Source organism: Chaetodon auriga, chromosome 15 (genome assembly GCF_051107435.1).
Source record: "Chaetodon auriga isolate fChaAug3 chromosome 15, fChaAug3.hap1, whole genome shotgun sequence".
Classification (NCBI taxonomy): domain Eukaryota; kingdom Metazoa; phylum Chordata; class Actinopteri; order Chaetodontiformes; family Chaetodontidae; genus Chaetodon; species Chaetodon auriga.
In genome coordinates this window covers 21,942,418-21,967,617 of record NC_135088.1, presented here as the reverse complement: position 1 = coordinate 21,967,617, position 25,200 = coordinate 21,942,418, and the positions used below count along the sequence as shown (strand labels likewise).

The 25,200-nt window shown below is 40.6% G+C and overlaps 1 protein-coding gene across 31 annotated transcripts in view; it reads right to left on the bottom strand.

The window, feature by feature from the left end:
- dlg2 (discs, large homolog 2 (Drosophila)) overlaps window positions 1-25,200 on the bottom strand; it is a 193,289-nt gene that overhangs the window by 94,435 nt on the left and 73,654 nt on the right. For 28 of the 31 annotated variants that reach the window (XM_076750278.1, XM_076750281.1, XM_076750284.1 and 25 more), the window contains 2 exons: window positions 3,183-3,266; window positions 1,803-1,967 (listed from right to left, as the gene is read on the bottom strand). In XM_076750278.1, coding sequence (XP_076606393.1) covers window positions 1,803-1,967; window positions 3,183-3,266 — 249 coding nt within the window. The remainder of the gene's footprint in view (window positions 1-1,802; window positions 1,968-3,182; window positions 3,267-25,200) is intronic. The other 3 variants (XM_076750279.1, XM_076750311.1, XM_076750309.1) reach the window with 2 other exon arrangements.

Here is a 25,200-nt window from a genome sequence, read left to right as displayed (position 1 = left end):
GTGTCACATTTACATGAACAATAACCTCATGAACTGTGAGACATGACGATGAACATCATCATTCGGTATGCCTCGACTGGTTTATAACCTACAATTTACAGTGTTTGACAGATGTCATTGACAGTCTGCTGGATTACACGACAACACCAACAGATATCACTTTATGACACAACACAGGAGGAGGGTGTAAACAGCGCTAAAGCACATAAGAGATGCTGGCAATAGATGGAGAGAGTGCAAAGATAAAAGCATTAACATTAACAACGCCAAATGCCTTCACCAAATCAAAGTCAAGGCCAACCGACCAATCAAATGCATTCTAACCACACAATACACAATGATTTCAATTACAGCTAATACTCATTTCAAACCAATCTTTTGATGCAGAACAGTGCAGTAGATGGAAGTCAATCAAAGGACAAAGAACATTTTTTTTAATACAGACCTACTACAATCTAACCTAATGGACTTAAAGTCAATTGGATCAGAGGATACTGAGATACTTTCTTTGCATACTGCAGTTAGATATTCTGTCGAGTATGTTTCTGTGGGGGAAGAGTCACTTCCTTCAACATGACATGCTTTGAAAACTTAGATAAGGGAGAATTATTTTGCTGCATATGTGCAACATCAGATCCAATTCATACCAGATTATTTCTTATGGTATTTATGCTAATCTCTTTCTTTTTAAACTCTCGGCACCTTTTTTTAAACTAGTATAAAAATACACAGGCTAAGAATATTAGATTCTTGAACTTTGCATTTCTAAAACGCTAACTAGAAATATAAATATAACAGAAACTCTGAAATAGTATAAACTACAAGAACTCTAAATAGCAGTGTTGATCCTGAAATCATTCTACAAGTGCTGCTCAGCGCTCTGCCTGTGCCTCTGTGAACCAAACATAGTGAAGCTGCAGTCAAATCATCCTCCGTTCACTGAAACAATGAATGATTTGCCAAGAGTTTCAAACACTGTCTGAGACAAACTGACACAATAAAACTTCTCTTCATTTCCAACATTGCCCTCTGCTGGATCAAACCTGAGCAGAAACACAACAAACCTCATCTGACAGAGAAGCTGCCATCTGATCTTCTACCCTTCTCTTACTGTATTATTGACCCACATCAATAATACAGTTACAGCTTGTAGTGTGTACCTGAGCCCTCTTAACACAGTTGGAATGTTTTTTTTTTTTTTCCCTCAAGCTCTGGACTCAACATGGAGACTTGCTCTTTTGCGGGCAGTAAGAGACACAGAGATGTTAGAGTGTGGAGTCCAGGTCAGGACACACGCTGGCACTTCATGAATCAAGGCAATGCAGGGGGGATAGGTGTGCAAAGAATGTGAAAAGCATGGAGAGGGATGGATGTGAGGACAGTATTTCACCATTTCCTGTTCTAATAACACACAAACACTTCAAACTGATAAACAGATTATTGCCACCAATTTGTGCTTCTGTGAATCAGGAAAGCACAACAAAAAGGAAGGAAAAACAAAAATAAAAACCAAGGAGGAAACATTTTAGGAGTTATCCAGAGCTAACATGAGCAGAATTGACATACACATACATACACACAGTCTGGGTGTTGTGTCTTTCATCCTGATTCTGATTATTACCCAATTAACAGGCATGGTGCAGAGACTACTTCCAAAGGTCTGCCTTTTCTTTGTGTAACAAAAGTAGTCTGAATTTATGGGAAATGAACTATGAAAAACACTGAGCAGTCTGTGGTCACATTTAAGCTGGAAAGACAAACAGAGGAGGGAGGGATGACTGGAGAGAGACTGGCGTGCTAACCTTGAGAGGAGAGATGTGGGAATGGGACACGTAGCCGTGCACATTCTCGATCTCAGACAGGTTCTTCTCTGACACGTGCACAAGCTCAGGGGCGCGCACCTCGTTGGTGAGCCGCGGGAATCCCTGGTCAAGAGGCGGCGAGTCATCTTCTTGGTAGTGGTACTGCTGAGGGCGGAGAGGGGGATGGAAAGGAGAGAGAAAGAGAGGAGGGTGGACATTGAGAGAGAGCAAAAGAAAAGTGATGAGATCCAAACACTGGTTAAAAAAAAGTCAGTATAGGGTTTGTATCTCAAATAATCTTCATAAACTATGTACCTATATCACAATGCAAAATTCATATCCATATCCTGATTTTCAATGTCTCCTTTCAATAATTACACCTCTTTCTTGATGCAATTATTTTGCAATGCTTAAATACTCTGATTTATGAAAAGAAGGTTACATTTGTTTCCAAAGGTTTTCCTCATGAGAAACACTGAATCAAAGATGACAGATGATGGTGTGTGAACATCAACATGGCAAAACTGCAAAACACCCATTTCATTATTTCTGAATGTGAAACATTCTAAATAATATTTCACATTCAGACTGGGCAATGCTTCACTCATTAGAATATATTAGTTTCATCCTCTAGACTCATTAAAAGATTCAAGTTTGATGTGACAAAAAGCTTACTAAGTTTAAAGATTTGTGATTATTAAAAGAAGATTTTTCAAGCTATACATTATACTATCTTAGTCTGTCTGCTCTGTACAAAAAATGTTTCTTTGAAATGACTTTGAACTATTTCCCTCCACCACAAACTGTGGCCTCAAAATGACCATGGAGTGAAATTAACACAGTCCACAAAAGCTGTGCAGAGATATGCTTTTCAGTGCAGAGCTTCAGAATCACACTGATGCTGTGTCCATCCCATGCTCACTGGACTTCACTACAACTTGGTAAACATATATTTGGTATCATTTACACAAGCAGTACATATGCGAATAATGTTTCTATTCATCATTCGTGTTTATGTTTCATCTTCCAAACAGTAGGAGACTTTTTTCTCAAAGCAGCCTTCTGTCTTCCATTACATGGAAGTGCTCGAAGCTGAGTTTGATTTTTGTAATGTTTCCTTGGATCTGCATAGTATATTGAAATCCCTGTTAATCCCCAATTTTTGCAAAACCATGACACAAAATGTAAAGTGTGTTGTGACCCAATGAACACATGATGGAGTGAATTAGCTTTACGGTACATCAACATGATGAAATCTCCTTTCACTTCTAACCACATGAGTGATGAAAACAAACTGAATCATCACGACAGTAAATACTGTGGTTGATCGGTTGGGATGGTATGGGCTGAAAAATCGACCCCCCTCCTCCCCTCTCTCACCCAGGGAGCGTTCATCAAGGCAGGGTTCATGCAGGGTGGGGGCTGGCCGTTGTGGGGTGACCCCTGTACTGCTGGTGGCCTGTTCTGGAGAGAGCAACAGGACCATATGTGATCACTGAGAGCAATCAGAACAGGTGTCACTAAGACATCAAGTGCACAAACGATCCCAAGCATACAACCAGCACATCCACACCGAAACTAAAACAGCAGCAAGAGGCGGAGAAGCAAGGTACTAACACAAACAGTAACACAACAGATGTCAGTACACGCAGGACAGATGTGGTTAGGGTGATTACAAAGTGAAATTCACATAAACACAGAGGTAGTAACAGATGGGGAGACTAGACACAGAGAAACTGTCATCTCATGGCATGGTTACACAATTGAGTAAACTTGAAGTTGGCTAGTAGATCTGTGATAAAGAGCGAACTACAGCATAACATAATTCTAAGCAAAAATAAATGGATGTACTATTTCTGTACAGGAAGGCAATAGAGAAACACCCCCCACATTTAACATTTTAATCAAATAAAAGGATTATTAGAGCAGCACTCACTGACATGATTGGATCATTTTAAGGGAGGGGCTCACACTTCAAATTGTCACCAATAATTAGTAGATGCACCAGGCTTAGACAACAAGGAGGACAGAAGTGATCTTCATGCAGAGAGTGGCTCGCTGCATCGCAGAGATGGAAAACCAACTGTAACGCTCCAGTGATCACAGTTATTTTTGATGAGACCTAAAGGCAACGATGTAAAGAGATGCATTCTCATGTTAGGAGGATGCAGCTCCAGGCCGGTGATATAACAGCTACCAGGGCTACTAAAAATAGAAGTGCATTCTGTAAGTTTGCCTGACCTGTACTCTCGTGCATGCATTATCTACTGGACAACCCTGGAAGATGCAAACAAAATAAAAAGGTAAAGTGTTCATTAATGCATTTTGTCATTTTAAACACACAGTCTGCAAATTAAATGTGGGCCTGCACAGGATGTGAGTAACAGGTAACACATAAATGTGATATTCTACATGATTAGTCTGTCTGTGTCTGTCTGTCATCATGCCCAAGTTCTCATGTTTCCCAGAATGAAAAATTTCCCAGTGCAGGTAAGTAGTAATTGGGTGGGTGTACAGTGTGTATGCATGTTGGTTAACTGGCTGATGTGGACAGTGGTAACAATGAATGAGCTTTCCCACAAAATGCAACTAAAAATCAATTCTAGCGTCCTTAATATCTTTGTCTTAACAACCTAAAAGCTTCAGTACACCACCATGCCGAAGCAACTCCACCAGGCGGTTGAGTGGCTGCCCCTTGTGGTGTGCTGCATTCATGTGCTGGAGGGAAGCTCTGCCATCCAAGACTTCACAATCAGCTGTTGAATAGTAATGAATTCATGAGCTATACTGTTAGAACTCTATTGGATGTAGCTGTGCATGCATAATGTTATATAGAAATCTGGGAAAATGACTTGCATCCAGGCAGCATTTCTATGATGTGTTTGTAGAAACCTCCACAGCGAAACACCTGGACAACATGAAAACAGCTCAATAGCTTCCTTGTTGCTCTTTTTAGTTGGCAACAACAAAACTCCTGGTAAGGAGAGCAACCCTCAGCCCAGCAAACTAAATCACTCTTCCACGGTCAGGATGGTGTCCGATAAAATCATCAGAAATACAGATTCATGACAAGAGCCGCGCTGTGTGATCAACTATATCATTTAAAATGTGTTGTGACAGAGGAGGTTTGATGAAAATTGTCTTAACTTTGCTGCCACAGCAGTTACTGTGCTGACTGAACACCCACTCCACCTCTGTTCAGTCTCCTGCTGCTCTCTGTGGTCACCCATGCAGTGTTTTAACACAGCCAGCGTCACCTTATAGCCTTGTTCTCTTACATATTATCCTTTCGTCAAACAACTGAATGAGTATGAAATAGTTATACGATCACACCCAATAAATACTACATGCTAAACAGCAGTCATTGAGCTGCAGTCATTTTATAACAGCAACGTCATCTGTCAAGATCAACATAAATGCAGGTTAATAACAACAGCTCTGTTGTGTATTCGACTACACTGGAATTTAAAATGAACAATCACAGAGAAGTGAGAGACTAAAGGCTGTCTTCTTTAAGGTACAGGCACACAGCTCCCAACCCTCACCGGGCGGCTTGTGTCATCGTTTTGCTGAAGCTCTGTTATCTCTGTACCACTAAAACACCAAGCCAGCATTTTAAGTTTTATACTCCGTGGAGACTAGCAAAAAATGCTGTTTCAGTCTGAATGTGAGGGCTGAAGCTGAGAGAAAAAGATGCATTTACAGATGTAACCGCCTTAATGTGGAAGTACAGTAGAAGGCAAACCACGAACACAGTGAAGGATGCATGTACAGCCCAGGGGCTCAAAACACAACACAATTAAATTGCATGCTTCACGTTCATAGACATCTGTCAGATTTAGCTAGCTGACATGACACACGGAATTTCAGAAAGAGACAGCAGCTAGTAGCAGGACTAACAGTGATCCAGGTCACACAGTGTTAGCTCTACAGGTCGTGAGAAATGAACTGTGAGTGCCCCAAAACCATTAACAGGCAGCATGACAGGGCTTGCTCTTTGTGAACAGACTGAGTGGACTGCTTATAATGTGAACTGAGAGTGGTCAAGTAAATAAGTTGAACCAAGAGCAGATTTTTGAGGACTTTGTGGTGCACAAGGCTCAGACAATGACATTCAGACAGGTGAGCGCAACAACTCCAGAGACATTAACAACCACTGCACTGCCGAGCTACGTAGTGTTATGTGTGTTTGTGGCAGCAGCCGCTGTGGAGTTTATACTGTTGACACACCTTTGTGTGGTCTACTTTGACATAATTGATACTGATAATGCATAAAATGATGGAACTTATTACCAGTTTGGACATCAGGGCTCAGTGGCGTGATGTTGTTCTTCTTAATGTTGTTGTGTTGGCATTTAATGAACTGGAGCCTAATTTACCAGTATCATAATACATAACCTGCTGAAGAAGCTGGAGCGCTCGTGTGTGAAGTTCAGTGGATGCAGTGCACACTGGCTTTGTGTTGCTGCTATTTTGGGGGGACTATTAGGACACAGGTAGCAGTTTCATTCAAGTTACGGAATCAGTTCTTCAGTGCACTCTATAATTACTGCCCTCCAACAGGGTTAATCAGTACATGGCAGATGGTAGAGTGCTACACTGTGCTCTACTCTGACAATGCAGGGATATAGTGGATGCAGTACTAAAGATGGACGCCCTGTTCTTTTATCAATAATTCCATCTCCATCAAGAGTTTGGGTTGAAACACCTGATACTAAGGAGAAGGCAGTGTTCTGTTGCACTGATGTGTAAAGACAAATTGACATTTCGGTCAGCTTATATTTCTTGTGCAGATTAAGGTGTTACAGTACAAGTTGGCTTTTACAAAATACTTTATCTTGGTATAAGTATTATTATGACTTTTTTTATGATATAGAGGCTAAATTGGCAATGTTACACTGCTCTTGTGTACGTAAACTGTACACGAACATATTCAGCAGTTTGACTTGCACTTACAAAAGCACCGTACAATTGTACATTTTTACCTGATTCCTTTACATGAAAAGTCAAGAGATCAACAAAGTGACTGTGATTCATCATGTGGGGAACATGACTGCCTGAACCAAAGGTCATGGCAATCCAACCAAATGTTATCAAGACATTTCAATGGTGAGAAAATAACGAAAAACACACGACACTTCCTCTCAATGCAAGATGATGCATTAAAATTGTTTCACTAACAGACCAAATCCTAATGATATAACACATTAACACAGAAAACAAAGAAAATCAATAAATATTCACATTTGAGAAGCCAGAATCAGTAAATTCATTCAAAATGAATACCAATTAATTTAGTTGACTAATTGGTTAATAATCGAGTAATAGTTTCAGGTGTATCATGACGATTCATCCTCTGGGGACCATAAAGGTCTGTACAAAACATCGTCATATCATATCTATTCAGTTTTTGACTTTTTGGACTAAAAAACAAAACCGACAACAACATTGTGGTGCATGATGAAAAGTCAGGGGATTAAATGTCAATCAATTCAATAGTGGATCAGGTAAGATCAAAAGGAGTCAAACAGATTCCTCTAAAAAAAGCATTACACACAAACACATGCTATATCATGCACTCACACACCGTCCTCTCAAAAGAGGAGAACACAAGCAGGTCAGAAGCAGTGTCTGTCTGCTTTAGGGCTGCATAGGCAGTTCCCAAACACAGATGTTGTTTCCATTGTGGTGTTGTTTGAGAAGCAAGGAGGCAGGTGTCTGTAGCTACTGCTGCTGTTCGGCTTACCACAGCAAAACTATGGGACGAGAGGCGAGGGTCTAAATATAGAAACTGAAAGCACACCATAGCTGAAACTATACTCTTCTGACATATGTGCCCAACAGTTTAATGAATATGACTCATTCTGGAATCGCTCATGTCAGATGAAACATCAGTAAATACTCATTACTGTATATTATCTCATATGTAGTGTAGTCGGTTGAGTTAGCCCAGTCCATGCGCTGTGATTGGTTGTGGCATTCTAATGTTACAGCACAGCGGTCAGATTAATGAGAGGACCCCTCTGCCTGTTTACTTTTTATACCTGTAACCTAGCAACGACTGCCAGCAAGGATGCACACCAACACACAGTCACCACTAGATGAAAATGAGTTTCAGATGAGCCGTGCACTGTGTGAAATGAAAGAGTTTTCCTCAGTGACATCATGCAGAGCCAAACAGTGGAAACAGATTTATGTGAGCTATGTGTCGTTTATGTAAGATTCGATATCTTTAAGCATCAGCGTTGTCTCTAAATGCTATCACAACATGAATTTGTGGCGCGTTGGCAATAACGTGATACGCAGCCAACAGTGGAATTGCTGTAATGAGGTGAAATAGCTGAAGGAAGGCTTGGAGCTAAAGAGCATATCTACTGTACCAATCCAAGGCCATTTGACCTCAAGCCTGAGAGAAGCCCAGTGACCTACTATATACTGTGTGAGAGAATCACTCCAGCACTAGGTAAATTCACCCATGCTCTGGTTACACAATCATATTAGAGAAGAGTGAAGCACCACTGCATTGCTGTTTGGAGTGCATGACGCCTGAGGAGAAAATAAATGATTTTCATTGCATTTTTGAGATCAGGGAGTCAAGATTCATGGAGTCATTAGAACGACTGACAAAGCATAAGAACTGGAGCACAAAGACGTTCCAGTCCATAACATAAGTGGTTAAACTAGTAACCAGTTAATAAAGAAAGCTAAATGTGACATATAAGCAGAATTCATGGTTCGTATAATGTCCATCAGTTATCAGTGATACAAGAAATTGCTCAGTCAGGAGGACTTGTTTCAAAACTCATTTTCCTTTTTCTCATTGGTTGTTTTCTTAAATTTCCCTCATTTTCATGATGCAGTGAGCTTGTTACACATATTTACTCCTAAAGTGCTCCTAAAATTCTGTTTAGACAGGCCCTGTGCTGTGCAGTTGAAGTAAGTTCTGTAAATGTGCATACAAAAAGATCTTTTATGGTCTGGATATAAGCTTGGATGCCACCAGTGTCCCAACAGCACATGTTCAACAAAGCTGGCAGCACATGTTAAAAGCAAACTTAAGGGTTTTTTACTCTCAACGGTGCAAAACAAGAGTGCATCAGTCGGAGTGCATCATGTCTCACCCCAGATAATTTTGCAGTTTGCTGTACACAACAGTAAAAGTCACATAATGGCACTGAGGAATGATGATTCCCATGTGAATGGAGTGTAGCATGGTCTCTAGAACTGATTTATTCTTTAACGATGAGTAACTAATGCTACAGGGAGACGGAGAGAAACCCATGAAGAGATGGAAGAGGAGGGCATGTGACCACTGGATAAAGGCTTGGAAAAGGTGCCCGTGAAGCTAGGCAGAGGCAGCGAGTGCAACAATGAGATCTATCAGAGCAGTGCAAAGGGCTGTTTCTCTGAAAGGTTCTATTCCAAAGCTATCAAAAGGCACTACGGCGACAAAGGCCTCCTTTTCATCAGTTCAGCCTAACACTTATTACACAGTATTCTCTTGTTGGCTATGAAGGTTAAACAAGCAACGTGGTATACAGGAAGTGAGGAAAGTGGTCAAAGGCTAACTTTTTTCATATTTATCACACATAATAATCACATTATATAGCAGTGGAGCAACAAGAGATTATGGTAACTTGGAGGATTCAGGTCAAGACACAAAAACATCAAAATGAGTTCAAACACTCAAACTACTTTAACTTCACAGCTCTACATCTGATCTGATCTGATAGGTGGCTGTCAATAGACGCTCTCTGCAACAACACATGGATGTTAGTGTATGTTAATAGAAAAATAATGTACGTAGGACTTTCAAGTAAAAACATGTTTTTAATGCATTTTATCCTGTATTTTAATATTTCCTTTCATATAACGGAACTTTTTGGGATATTTTTGGCGTATTTGTCTATTATTTTCTTCTGCCACTGAAACAGTGGTAGTTGTATTTTAGTTTGAACACTCAGGAGTAAATATTAATAATTAAAAAAAACACTGTACAATGAGGAGGTACAGCTACACAACAGCAAACTTACAGTGGACGGCAAGAAACATGGAGTAACGAGAGGTGGAGAGGGGAAGTACAATGCTTTAAAACAGCTGTTTGAGAGTAAATATTTCTTTAAATAAATAAACTGGTGTATTACATTTAATCATGTATTCATTTGAAGCATGAAGAATTCATTTTTTGCTGTGGACTGTGTTTTACAAATAAAGTTTCCTGTTAGGAAAAAATTACAATAAAATGACATGATTTTTGAGACCACTTCACTTAAATGATGAATGACACTTTTATGTCGTGAATGATGAATCTAAGATGTAATATCAGTTCACCTTTGTGACTTCCAGCCCTCACACTGACTCATGCGTGTGCTGCTGTTTAATGCTGCGCTCTTTGGAACAGCTGTCTGAACCAAACGTCTCCAACACGCCTGGCCATTCGACACACGCATCATGTCACTGATTTTAAATGACGGACAGACCGACATCTCGAACATGCCAGGCTCCAACATCAACTCGTCTAATTTTTACTTATTTTAATTATTTGGCATGCAGAGAAACATTGCGGTCATTAGCAGTCATAGATCAGCTGTCTGCTCATGGTTCACTATATTGGCTTAAAATGTGATTTCTCATATTTCTTCCACTTGTGCAGGCTTTTCTCTCTCTCTCTCGCCAATGAATGAAGTCAGGCAACTAAAAATAGAAAGAAACGTGGTCAAGGTGAATAGTAAATATACTGCAATTTCTTGTCATTCTCGGAGATGTCGTCACCATTCTGGAATGAGGCCGTCGGTCCTCTGCTGACACATGCTGCTCTGTAGTGTCTCCCTTAACACATACATTTCTGAGCATTCATGGTGCCAAAGCAGCAGAACACACTACTGATGTATTGTTACCTCTGCCAAGGAGTTTGTGATTTTGGTCCAGTTTGTTAGTTTGTCTGTCATCAAGATCATAGAAAACTTTCTCAGCCGATTTTCATTAAACTTGGTGGACGAACCAATGAAGAAGCCATTGCATTGTGGGGCAGATCCAAATCACAGGAACAAAATTATTTTTCACTTTTGTCAGCATTGCAAGATAAGGAATTGGGCTCTGGTAGAAGAAATGCCACACATCCCAAAATCCAGTAAATCATAGTAAAGTTCAATAGTGACAAAACATAGCCAAATGTAGAAATACCGTACAATGACTGCATATCAATCCTCTTTTACTCTGTCCAAGACTGGACACGAGTAAAAACATTATTTAAACTGAATCTTGTGGTTTGGAATCTGTGTGCAGGCATTCCACTAAGGCCACTTCAGTTGTGTTAGAAACCACCAACATCTGAACAATTCAGCAGCGAGGATCATCACTCCAAACAACGTGCCTTGTAGCAGCATGCGTTCCACCACAGAGTGGCTATCATTCATATCTGACACACCTGGATCACGCAAGGCTGTTTTTCTGTGTAAAGCTCAGGTAAACACTCCAACGCACTGCTGGAGGTAATCTCACATCAGTAACTCTTCACAGAGCTTGCTTTTCATTTTTCAGGAGAAAAAGTTGATTTAGATTCAGAAATTCTTCACCATGTTCCATCGATCGCACCATCTAGGTATTGTTGTACGTCTTGGTGGTCAACAGCAGCAATGAATTCATTTTCTTGGTTAAACCTGATGAAGTCAGAATACCATAAAGGCTGCACAGCCTCCTCTCAGTGCGAGGGTTTCTAACATGCTGTAGCTGCGAGGCTGCTTGGGCTGAGCTGTGTACAAAGCGTAACCGCTCACGTGTGGTGTTGTCATGCTCCACTGAGAGGATCCCTCCTCTCTGATGTTCACTACAGCCCTAACCAGCAGAATCAAGATGAGATGGAAATGTGGGGTGGCATGGCCAAGGGCAGATTCAGAGCCTCTGTGTAGATTTAGTGTGGAATCTCCTAGCGGTTGTGTGCACTGACCTCTTTCTGTGGCTTTATATACCTACAGTTAGAATCTCTCCCCCCATTCTCTGCTACAGTCCTAATTCCTACAGACAGTAAGAGGGAGAGCTAAGCTATGGCAAAAAAAGAGCACCTGCCCTCTGCTTTTCTTGCTTTTACTGTCAAACACACACATTTCTGTTGGGAGCTAGTGTTTGTCCCCTTACGCTTTTCTTTTCTACTGTCGTTCTTTTGACTGTGTTTTTCCAGTCTCTTGAATCTGCCTCACTCTTATTTATGAGATTATATGGAATAATCCTATGGTCCAAAACAGACCAGTGTCTATAGTCTGCAAATTTGATGTTCTGTGGTTAATGTCTGTTGATTCTTTAATTGTTTTCATCCAGTTATGTACTGGACATCAATCCTTCTGAGAACACACAATAACAGCTTCTTCTGGTTGCACTTAGTGTGTTCTGAGTTAAAAACAAATTCTATCAGGCACTATACAAGAGAGATTTTGTGTATACATGGAAGTTTCACAAGTGTCTGTATATGTAATGTAATATTAAACCTGAGTGACAGATAGAAAGAGTGAGAACATGAAAACATCCCACTCACTTCTCTTTAAACTGACACCATCATACATTTTAAAAGTACAGGATGGAGGGTTAGGGTTAAGTAGCACTTTGCAAATGTTACATCAATCCTCTTAGCCTTGTTACTTTTATTCTGACACTGTAAAGTCATTCTCCAGTGACAGAAAGGATGTGAGAAGAGAGCAAACTTGAGGTCTGAATGACCGTTTAAGCTGAATTAAAGGCAGAAGAATGGAAATACACATCTGAAGTGATTGGAAGGAACATGAAGTACATGAAGCTGTAACATGAATCCACAGTTCCACCACAGACACCACATGTAGTCATTTATCCTATTACTGTTAGGTAGCACCTGTTTGTCTGAAAACCTAAAAACCTGGAACTGATCATGTGACATGTGGAAGTATAACTGTTCATCACTTCTTAGCTATAAGTTGAGACATTCAAACAAGAACGCACCCATGCAAAACACGTATAAAACCACTTTTAGGACAACTTTTGGTAACATAAGCTAAGCATGAAAGCCATTATCAGTACTTCTGGTTTCACAATAAAGGCCTTCCACTGCTTTCATATCACTGCAAAGCACATGCAGGCAGTGGCGTACAATCAGCTGTAGCTTCATGCATCAATGTTATCTCAACACAGCACTTTCAGAATCTAAACAAGGCTTCCCTGACAGTGTTAGATGAATGACTGAGGACATAAAAGTCATTCAATATTTCCTTTCTGATAAATCTAACTCATTTTATAATAGTGAGCATCCATTCAAAGCACTAACCATACATTCAAAGACAACTGTGGGGTCAGATCTGCTGAGCTTTAAGCACTACTAAAAGCAAAACTCCAGCAAAGCAGGAGACGGAGGACAATGAGGAGGAGTGTTCGTCTGGCATTACAGCATATTAAAGACAGAGGAGTAATCCTGTTCATGTCACTATGATAAATGAGGGGTGACAGTAGAAGGATGGAGAAATATTGCAGTAGCTGTAAATGTGCCCTCATTAAGCCCCAGTAAGCATTAACAGAGCTTCAAGGGTTGCAGATGTAAAAACAAATGTGCTGGCACTGCCTTTCACATAAAAATTCAAGTAGCTTTCTTACTTGGAAGTTTATAGAAGGACGCAATTTAATCATTATTCCACTTCAATCACATATAACATAATAATATAGAGAGCAGCACAGGATAATACTCGTAGTCAGCCACTAACCGAAAGATCAACTCCTACTCAAAACGAGCAACTGTCACAATCACGGTGTTCCTCAGAAGCAAAGAGAGCGGTCTGCAACCTACCTTGCATCCAAACATCAAAGACAAAGTGTTGTTGGTGCAGGCAACTTTGCAGTGGCACAGCACTGGGGTGCACTCTGGGCTTTTGACTATGGGAGACATTCCTGCAAAGAAGACGGGCTGGACGGACTCTGCTGCAGCACAGAGCTTCAAGGCAGACAGACGAGAAGCTACAGTCGAACCAAACAAGAAAGCTAGAAAGAGGGTTCGCGCTTCATGAGAGCAAGGTTTTACATACTGGCTTTTGCATCTCTCTCTCTCTCTCTCTCTCTCTCTCTCTCACTCACACACACACACACATCACACTTGGTCCCCACCATACAACCCCCCCCCCCCCCCCCCATGTATGTCTCTTGCTCTCTCTCTGTCTGTAATGCCCACTGTCTCCATCTCTCTTCCCATTCGATCACCTCAACCATCCACCTCTTCCTACCGGTGTCATTTCAGTGGAAGCTGAATTCATGAACAGAATACTCTACTACATCACCTGTCCTTAACTGCTGCAAATTTGCATTTAGGGTTAGCGGTTTATGGCTGGCAGCAGATAAACCAAGCGGTCTCTCTCAGTCTTGATGTTGCAGGCTGCCCCCTGCTGGCCAAAGTTTCACCTAACAAATTAAAAGTACAGTCAAGTTACCTCAAGTGTCAAGTTTGTTTCCCATAACAGAATCTACAAAGAAGGTCCATCTAAACAGAAACTTACTTATTGCCTGCGACATTGATACTGTACAAAAGTGGAAAATTGTTTCCAAATCAGAAGTCAAGTAGTCCATAGAAGCAGTAGACGTAGTTCCTTGTTTTCAAGGAAACATTTCATTGATTGAAATAGTTCATTACAGTGACTTGCCGTCCTAAAAGGACACCCAAATCATGAGTGAGTGTATCCCCCAAGTATTAAGTGTGTATCTAAATATATATTCTTCCTCTGTGCCACAGAGCTCAAGTGTTCAAGTCCAAACACTATTAAAACACATCAGTGAGCTACAGTGTTGCACTGGGTGACATGTTCCTTCATGATCATGAACACACACACTGTGGTTCATTCTGACTAAATCCCACACACTCCATCCTGCTGCCAGAAATATGCATCAGAGCGGCAAATGTGAAACCACTGGTGAAAACAAATGCACTCTTCCCTCCTTTGTGTGCAACATTTGCTAAAAACTACAATGTCCAGCTGTTATATTTCTGAACTTTTTTCAAATCACACTATGTATGTATGTATTCCTAGAGGCCTTCTGGTCTCGTCCCAAACACATTACCCAGTACCCAGAACGATGGGACGCCGTTAGTCCCGAGCCCTGATAAAACACTAGAGGGGAACCAATACAATGAGACACATACTACTTGATTATTTTAACATAAACATGTAATTTCAAAGATATACTTAGCTATACATTACAAAATAAACAAATAAAATAATGTCCTATACCATGATGATGAATTATGTGCTTGTATCAGCTTGACCTACATTTCACTTTCAATCATTTAAAGTGATGTTGTTTCCAGTTGGTGCCCTGGAAGATCTCAATGTCCCGGACAAACAGGACAAATTCTGGTCATTTTTTATCAGATTATACTTCCCCATGTTTTGTTTTCCCATGTGACTAATAGAGACGGCAATTTTTTTTTTGAGGTTTTTTCAGTATTGAACGAGAGCACTGCAGCCAGCAACAACGTAATCCCTCTGACTGTTTGCACACCATCAATGACGTCTACTTAAAGTGTTTGATTTTGCCGCTGACAGACGCTGATTGTTATTCCAAGTGTGTGACAACATTATGCAAAGGATTCATACAGAGATGCCTTTTGTGAAAGAGTAAGATCCTTCATGTTTGACCAGGAGCAGCTGTTACATTGCTCTCGCCAAAGACACCAGACTCCATTCACAGAAACAGTCATTTTATCATTGTAAAACTCACTTCATTCAAACTACAGAAACAATACAAAAATCACCAAAACCTTCTTGGCTCATCTTTCCACTGTTCCAACAATCATCCGCAGATCTTAGATTGGTTGAAATTAACTCTTAATTCACAGAATCAGGAGAGGAGCGAGAGAGAGGGCGGATATCAAAGCAGCGGGGAAACAGCGTGTGGAGACGGAATATTTTTTCTCCATAATCCAATATTAATTTTCAGAATTAAATTTCTGGATTTTTTTTTTTTTTTTTTTTACAGTTTGACATACATTCAAATTTAGGAGATTTGTTGACAGCCCTAATTCACACAGGACTGCTACAACTATAACCTGAGGTTATTTTTCTGAGCAATTGCTCTGAGGTAAAAGATGCAGGAATCTTAAGCAGGGCAGGACGATGCTGTCTTAAGAAATTACTGACATGGCTGATGTGGATCATCCCTCCTGGAAATAATATTCTGATCAGATGTAGGGCGTAGGCTGTAAGGATGTCATTCTGCTATTTCAGTTTGTTTCCATAACACCATTCGTCTGAAATAAACTTTGTTACATACTATCCAACCTGCATCTATAACAAATCAAACCTTTTAATCATAACTAATACTAATCATTATCATGTCCACCCTTTCACCAGTGCAAATCACAGCCAAAATCAGCCCAGCAGCCTTCTGCCAGACCCACAACGGTGTGCGGAGGTTGAACACAGCACAAACATCTTCATCTGGCACTCCGCCCAGGTGAGAGTGACAGCCCCGGGTGAAGTGCTGATGTGGGCAAACCAGGTGAAAATTACAAAACCACAGTAGGTTAATATCTTCAAAAGTTCCATCCTGCTAGGTCCAACTCCACCTCTCTGCCAGAATGTGAGGTTACCTGACTGTCAGCTTGGCCAACTTTGACTTCTACTATATGGTATGTCTGCTCATGTGTGATTTAAGCATATGGGAACTATTTTTGGCAACTGCAAACTGTTATTGGTGTGTTGGAGATTCCCCATAGGCCATTGCTCTGTTAAGCTTTTTTATGCTTGTGTGAGACACCGAGGTGTGGGACTGGGGGCAGATGGTGCATGAGCTACGAGCACATACAGAGGCACTCATGCTCAGTGTGCTATCCATTACATTATTCTCTGATTCACCAGGGGGTGTACAAACAAAACATTCTGTGAAGGAACACAAAGTCAAAGAGTGCGACCAGATGATCTCCATAGACAAATCATGGCTGCACACTCTGCTGCAGAGCTCCTCACTGCAAAGGAAGAAATGAGATTAACTGTAAACTCATCTATTTATGGACATACTTTATCATTGCTAGCCACTGAATGTAAAGAAAGAAGTATTTAGAACCACACATGTATTCTAATGAAAAGAAGGTAAAATATCCTGTGGACAGTTTGAGTTTGCTGGCAAGATGCTCTCATGACATGCAGTTTAACACACTTGACAGTTGATATTGCAGGTTCGGCTTCTGCTGTCAGAGTCTGCTGCATGAGCACACGCTGAATTTTTCCAGTCTGCAGACACTGTGCAAAACTGATGAAATTCTCTGCAGCTCGACACAGTACTGTAAAAGCCTACTGTGTCTCAACAGACAAAACAACATGGAACCCTGCTACAGCTGCCTCAAACTTCTGTCTGCCTTTCACCCCCTCCCTCACATGACTATTCATTAGTCCTCAGCCTGCAGGAGAGCTGCAGAGGATGAGATCATTAAAAGTCTGGTGAGTCATTGAGTGCTTGTGCAGTACTGTAGATGAGGCCCACATAACACAGCTGTAATGGCTGCAGTATCAGACTCTTTCCAAACACCTTGGCAAGCTCTGTGTGAACTCAGAATCCTCATATATAAATCTACTGTCTACAGTGCAATACAGTGCAGTGTTATCTGAACTACACCACTAGATGGAGCTGTAGCACTGAGGATTTTACTGTGTTCCAGTGTGGAACAGAGAGCCAGTATCTACAAACCTAATTACTGCCCACTTTAATAAAGTGTGACTGAGGTCAGCGAGAATTAATTAATCAGGGAGCCTGTGGGAAACAATTCTACAGCACATTTAATTAAAAATAACAAAATCTGTGACACAAATGTGCACACATGCACATAGAAAATGCGAGACACACACAGTGCCCACAGTAAGTCCTAAATTGAAGCATTGCTTTGTTCGATTTCACACATTCACATGTTTAATTGAGCCAAATGGTGTGACTGCAGCCAGTGAGAGTTAACCCATTTCTGGGGTAAGGCTACAAGCAGAGGTGGAAAGAGTACTGGAATTATATTGTGGCACATTTTTGAAGTTAGTGGTGGTGCTCTGTGTGTGTGTGTGTGTGTGTGTGTGTGTGTGTGTGTGTGTGTCTGAGGAGTGACAACTTATAAAACTTATAACAATAAATTCCAGTTCTATAGACAGATTTTGCAGCCTCTCCATACCACTGATTATCAATTAAAAATAAACAACAGAAACAAATAAATAAAAGAGCTATGGACAACACAGCGGATGCAAACTAACAGCAGAACTAAACATCACCAAAGCAGATAACACAGAGATGTATAATTAAAGCAAAGAGAACACAGTTTCAAAACACCACGTAGCACACAAAAATCTGATGCGAGGCAGTGCAGTGGTTGTTAATGTCTCTGGAGTTGTTGCACCCACCTGTCTGAATCTCATTCTCTGAGCCTTGTGCACCGCAAAAGTCCTCAACAATCTGTTCTTGGTTCAACTTATTTACTTGACCACTCTCAGTTCACATTATAAGTCATAACATTATAAGTTCGTCAATATAACCAGTCCACCTCTCAGTCCCTGCACTCCTCAGAGTCGTCAAACATTTAGAACTGAATGAGGCTCTGCAGCCACAAGTGTGACAGAATGGTCAAAGCCAGCAGAGAGGCCTCACACACCTCAGCGAAGCCAGAAGTTCATAAGCAATGTAGCAAACAGAGAAGTCACCACTGGAGGATCCTCCATGAGCATTTTAGCATTTAGCATTTAGCCAGACCCAGCATGCACCTGTTCAAGCAATATTTTGGGTATGTTTGATCTATGACACTTTGAGGTCTTGCTAAGTGACACATTTAAGTACACCAAGGAAGAATAATGCTACCATCAACCCTTAATAACATCATTCTTCATTTTCCCACATTATTTTACTGTTCACAAAACTGCAGGTCTGGGTGTAGTGAGACTTCAACTCAGCACCTCTGACACTCAGTGAATGTACACATTCACCATGTATAATTTCCACGCTATCAGCCAAGTTTGTGCACACGGAGCTGTGTGGAGCTCTGCCCTCCTGCAGCCGCACACACACCTGCAGCGTCAGACAGACAGACAGACAGACAGACAGACAGACAGACAGACAGACAGACAGCTTCTCCTCTGCTGCAGCTGCTCATCTGGATCCTTTCTTCTGTTCTGTTCTCACACAGTCTATCAGGACTTTTTCACGTGACTTTTGTTTTTACTCTGTAATGGATGCAACTTGAAATGCAGTAAAGTACAATAGTACTGTAATACTGTACTACTCGTTAAAGAAAAACTCAAACAAGTACAAGTACACATAAAAAGGACTTTCTTACAGTAACAAGAGTTACTTCCACCCTTGGTTATAAGACTCTGAAGGAATTAGCAACAGCTGAGCACCTCCTGAGAGAAGGTCTCCCCTCACAGGGACTAAACCAGAGCCAATTTCATTCTCCATCCTCATCACCATCTGTCTGCTCTGAAAGAGGGATTCTCCCTCTGCTGCTCCTCATGACCCCCATGGGTCTAAGAATAGAGGGGGTTGTATGCTGTCCAAATGTAAAGCCCCCTAACTGAAACTGGTTTGACCTGACTTAGCTCAGTCCAGGGTGACTGCTGACTCTCTGGCTTTTCGCTGAAGGTAAGAATCTTAATCTGCGACTCCTCCTCACGTGTTTGCTGCTGGTGGACAGGTTGGCAGGGTTACACCATGGCTTTATCTCAAGCAATGCGAAATACAGTTTAGTACAGTACAGTAATTTTAACAATACACTTCCATGTCCTGAGAGCTAGAAAACGGGGCTGATTCCTTAGAATGCAATGACAAGAGCCACATTCATTCCTTCAATTGTGTTCCAGCATCAACACGCAAGACACAGAATGCCCATAGCAGCAAATGAATATGCATGAGCTATTGATTTATTACTATTTTAAATACCAAGAACTAATGATTCTTCCATCACATTTTACATTTTTATACCAAAACTAATCCTGGATGCAAATTTCCAGATGAAACCTCCACCACCACAGAGCCCGTGACTCAATGACAAATGGCATGCAGAATCCAAACTGTAAACTGAACCCACTCAGGCGCTGATGGACGATGTTTACACACAACACTTCTCCCACACTAGGTTAATGATCCAATTACAAATATGTCTATTCACAAGGAATATAAACAGTGTCTGATGATGTCTGTGGTTTCGCATCGACAGAACACAGCCAACGTTCTTTCACATCGTGTGTCACGTTAATGAAACAGATGTTTTCCTCTGTGTAAATACATAACAGGGAATCAAGGTAGCATACTGTTCCGTAGTGTCATGAATCCTAAACGTAATCTACATTATCCTGTATTATGAAAGTAATAGGAAGCTATTACTCGGTGGTTACCTCAGCCAATGTCCTCTGCACACTCCATGGTTGCTATGCAGAAGCTTGTCACTTTCACCTTTTAAAATGAACCACTCAGTGAATGCTTTCATTTTACAAAGAGAACAGGTTGTCTCAGTGGGTTTATTGCTGTGTTGTTGCAGTTGAAAACATAAAAAAGGATAGCATGATTTTTGATGCACTAAGTATTGCTGTTACACAGGTTGCTGACAGGCTGAATGTGGTCACTCACCACTCTCTCATTCTGCTGTATTACAGTCTAAGCTTTCAGGAGATGATGAAGTCAGAGCCTCTACTCTGAGCAGGATATGAACGTTCAGTCAGTTTCATGTGGATTGACTGTAATAACATACATGAGACAGCGCTCAGAGCTTGCTTTTTTCCCTTTGAAATCTGAACACATCAATAACGTTCAGCTGTTGATGTGCAAAACAAATGCATTAGTGTAGGGCCTGTTGCCTGCCTGCTATGAAGCTATACACTGCTAAATAGTGGAGCAAGGCTGGGTGGAGGTCAAGTGGAGCACTCCACTGTGTTGTTTTTAATGTACCATTATGTTCCCATTAGGGGAGAACAGCCTGTCTGCTGTAGCTTTAGTGAGGCAAGCCATCATCATCTAAAAATGCTATATGGGAGCAGTCATTTGAAATGAAACGTATTTATTCTTTTTTTTCTTTTTCTTGTTCAAAATGAGCTTAAGTCTCGTAAAGTGTTGCAGCATGTGCTGGTTGATCATCTTGTTTCTGTGGACTGATTTTTGCACCCAGCCCTTCTATGTGAGTAGGGACTCAGACACTGAAGGACTCTGCTGACTGAAGTGATTTAGGTGACTCATTCTATGACCAAGGGACCACACAGGAGAAGATTTTGGCTTGCAACTAGTCAGAGGCTGATCATAGTGAACAAGAAGGCTCACAGCACTGAAGAGTGGGCAACAGCAGGATGGACACACATTACGTGTGTTGATGTTAATGAAGGAACACATCACCCACTGATTCATTTATGTGTTTTTAATAGTTTTTGGACATCTATATGTGTGTGTGTGTGTATATATATATATATATATATATACACATACATAAGTGTACCTGAGCTGATGCAGTAATATCCTTTCTCTCCATCCTTCCTTGTGAACGACTGAGCCTTTCCAGGATGCCCCTTTCATTCCCAATCGTGGTACTATCACCTGTTACCATGAAGCTTTTTACCTGTGGAATGTTCCAAACAGGTGTTTCTGGAGCATTCCACAACTTTTTATATGTCAAATAGGATTAGTAAATTATCAAATCCTGTGTCATTTATGTTTTACATCACGTACCAAGTTTTGTGGAATCAGTGTTGGATTACCAGATTTACTGTTTCAGGCTTCTGAAGGTTTTCTTATGAGTTTGACAATTTGAGGTTGGATTGTGCCATTTGTTATGGGTTTGTGTGACTAAGATCTATAAAAATAAGTGAATTAATTTGTTAAATACTTAAAAATGCTACTTTCGAGTGAACAAAAATACTCAAGTTAGTGGCAATCAATAAAATTACTGTGAGAGATGTGTGACAATATGGTGGAGGGATACATTTGCAATGTAACAAAACTAGTCACAATAACATACTGTTTAATATGACAAAAACAAAGAAATAAGGCTTAAGTCTCTTTACATACCAACTGAAGATTAGTTAGATAATCCAGAGAACATGAAGTCAATTTGATGCCTCATCATGCTAAGTGGGAGACAGACAAAGACAGCCCAAACACCTGGGGAAAGGTTTCTTTCTTCTTCCCCTCAGTTGGGAACCATCTTACCTTTATCTTTCTCCCACATTTCTAACTATTGAATTCCCTTATATCCAGTGCAGAAAACCAAAGGGGCTTTCTTCTCTGAACAATACCTGCATTCTGACAAGGGAAAGAAAGGAGGAGCCACAGAAAGAGAGTGAGAGAGAGAGGAGGGAGAGAGAGAGGCAGCCAGGGAGGAAGACAGAGACAAAGCATGAATGGGCTAGAGGCCACTTTATTGGCTCTTACAAAGGGAGGCCCCGGGACAAAAACAAGTCGAGGCAACATGCTTTTCCGTTCGTTATCGCAAACAGTTCCCTTGTACAAAGTAGACAGCTCCAGTTGGTTTTTTAAAAGGAGAAAATTATTCTGATTTGTCAAGATGAAAAACAATGATACACGTTGTTATATAACAGGACAACTACTGTTTTAATAGTAAGTGCTTATGCAGCAAAAGCCAGGACAGCATTCATAATGGCCAGCAGATGACCAAGTGTGAAGTGCCAAAACAGGAAGAGTCCCAAATCTGTTGCTGCTGTTAAACTATTATATGACTAAAACCAGTGAACAAGGAGACTACCAACAGGATAAAAGACACACCTGTCCATGCAGAGCCGACCCACACGCAGTGCAGCTCATATAGAGGCCATACCACTAAATCATCACATGTAAGTAAAAGTGAGCATGTGAGATTTATTTGTATAGTGTAGCAAAATTTTGTTTTTTTGCTCTAAGAAAGCAAATTGAAAAGTGAGAGTGACAAAGCTCAGCCACATATGCTGGGGCCTGAGCATGCAATGCTCTGTAATTAAGAGTAAGGATTTTACAGTGCATTCTGTTAGTAACAGGGAGCAGGAAGATCGTCTGTTTGACCTGGTACATAGTCTTGTGCCAGCACTCTGGATTAGCCGCAGATGCTCAAGAGCAAGCATACTTAATGAAGAAAAAAGGGCTTCAGTAGTCCATGTGAAAATTTACTATATTTTCTGGATAAAACTGAAAAAAAAAACAAGATGTAGTCGGCTGCTCAACACGGGTGTCGAATGATGAGGACTGATCAAATACTATCCCTAAATTATGCTGGTTGGAGTATGCGGCAGAGGTAAGAGGCCCAATACTTTGCATGATCATGGGGGCTACCTTGTCCGGGGCAACTACCAGAACCTCTTATCAGCATTAAGCTGTAAAACATAGCAAATAAAATAAATAGAATTACGACAGTCTAGGAGCCTGGATAAGCTAAAAGCCTCACTGGGTTTGAATGAAAAGTGAAGTTGGATATCATCTGCAAATAAATGGCAAGCAAAATTAAATCTGTTTATGACAGCAAACATCAAGAGAATAACAGGGGCCCCAGTACGGTGCCCTGTGGGACACCACCAGACAGTGGAGAGGAGAAGAGACAAAGTCTTCTGTCAGTGAGGTAGGATGAAAATCAGTCTCATGCTCTGTCTGATATGCCCACTTAGTTACATAACGTCTGAATCAAGAGGTTACCTTCAAACCAACACTGTGATGATATCTCAATCATCATTATTAAACATAAGAAGGATGATCAATGATTAATTAGAGCTCATATCAAAACAGATTTTACAAAGTGCTACATAATTCACAAAAAATTTAGTTCAGATATGCACCTTTGAGTGGCATTTACAGAATGCAAAAATAACAATGCAATCAGTGAAACTGTAAACAACCAAGACAAGTTTCACTACAAGGTTACGTCTCTCAATCATATTTCATGTCCACCTTAAATCACCAGCAGCTATCTCTAGAACTGTGTGTACGCCTGCTCTGATTTATGTGTGAACACATACTTTATACAACCCTGATTCCACAAAGGTCAGACACTGAGCAAAGCCTTAATAAAACAGAGTGGAATATTTACTGATCCTTTTGGACATATTCACAATTGAAAACAGTACAAAGACAATATATTTAATGTTCTGCCTCATCAATGTCATTGCTTTTTGTAAATATATTATATCATAATATTCTTAGCATTTATTTTGAACAAATTTCAAACATGGGACAGGAGCAAATAAAGACTGTGGAAGTTGTGGGAAGTTCCAAAAACACCTGTTTGGAACATTCCACAGGTAAACAGGTTCATTGGTAACAGGTGACAGTATCATGATTGGGTATGAAAGGGGTAGTCGGTCACAAGCGAGGATGGAGCGAGGTTCACTACTTTGTGAGCACATGATTGTACAAAGGAGATTAACACATGAGCTCAGGAACACTTTGTAAAACTGTCATCAGTGATCACAGTTTGTTTTTGTTATTACATTTTACACTGTACCCCAGCTTTTTTGGAATCTGGGTTGTAAATACCAATTTCTGTGTGTGGAAATGAATCACTTATACATCTGGCACAACAGAACTGATATTTTATGTACTAAAGTAACCGTTGTCCAAACAGCACAACAAAAGCATGCTGCTCACCAACATCATACACAGACAAGGGTGTGTGTTGGTGCAGGAAGGTGATGTTTTGCGTCACATGTCAGATGTTAGATGAATAATAATCGAATTCCTTGTCTACAGACATAAGAAAAGACGCACATGGAGCAATGAATTACGACTGCCATGAAGAAGTAACACATCTGATTTAGACAAGGACAATCCACCAGGTCCTTCACTGAAAGAATAGTTCCTGGTAACTGGAACATAGCTTCACGTTCAGATTTCTATCTAATATTAGTGTGCACATTAAAGTAACTGCTGAGATCTGACAACATAGTGTGACAGGTCAAGAAATATAAGAAAAATGATGATCGGACAGGTTCTAAACAAACCAATAGTTCATCCAGATGATCTAAACTATTCACTGCTTTCAAACTGAAAGTGAGTAAGCCCAGAACGATGCTCATTGCACAGGAAACCAGCATGTTTACACAACTGTGCAAAAGTACAGTGCGCCAAAAAGCAGAAGCCTTTCAACAGAGGTTAGGTAATAAATTTCCTGATCACCTTGTTTTTTTTTTTCTTGTGATTAAGATACATGAAGACAGCCTGAATACGATAAAAAAGCTGAAACAAATCAATATTTCCCTTTAAATTGGAGCAGGCCTGTCATGGTTTAGTTTTACAGTTGTAGGTGCAGAGTTGCCATACAGACATCATTACATTCAGTGCTTAGTATTTTTATTACATTTATTTGTCATGAACAATGAACAGAAAAAAAACATAAAAACATCTCATGAACAAGAGATGCTTTGAAACAGATTTAGCTACTAGCTTCTTTCCATCTGCAGTCCCAGGGCAG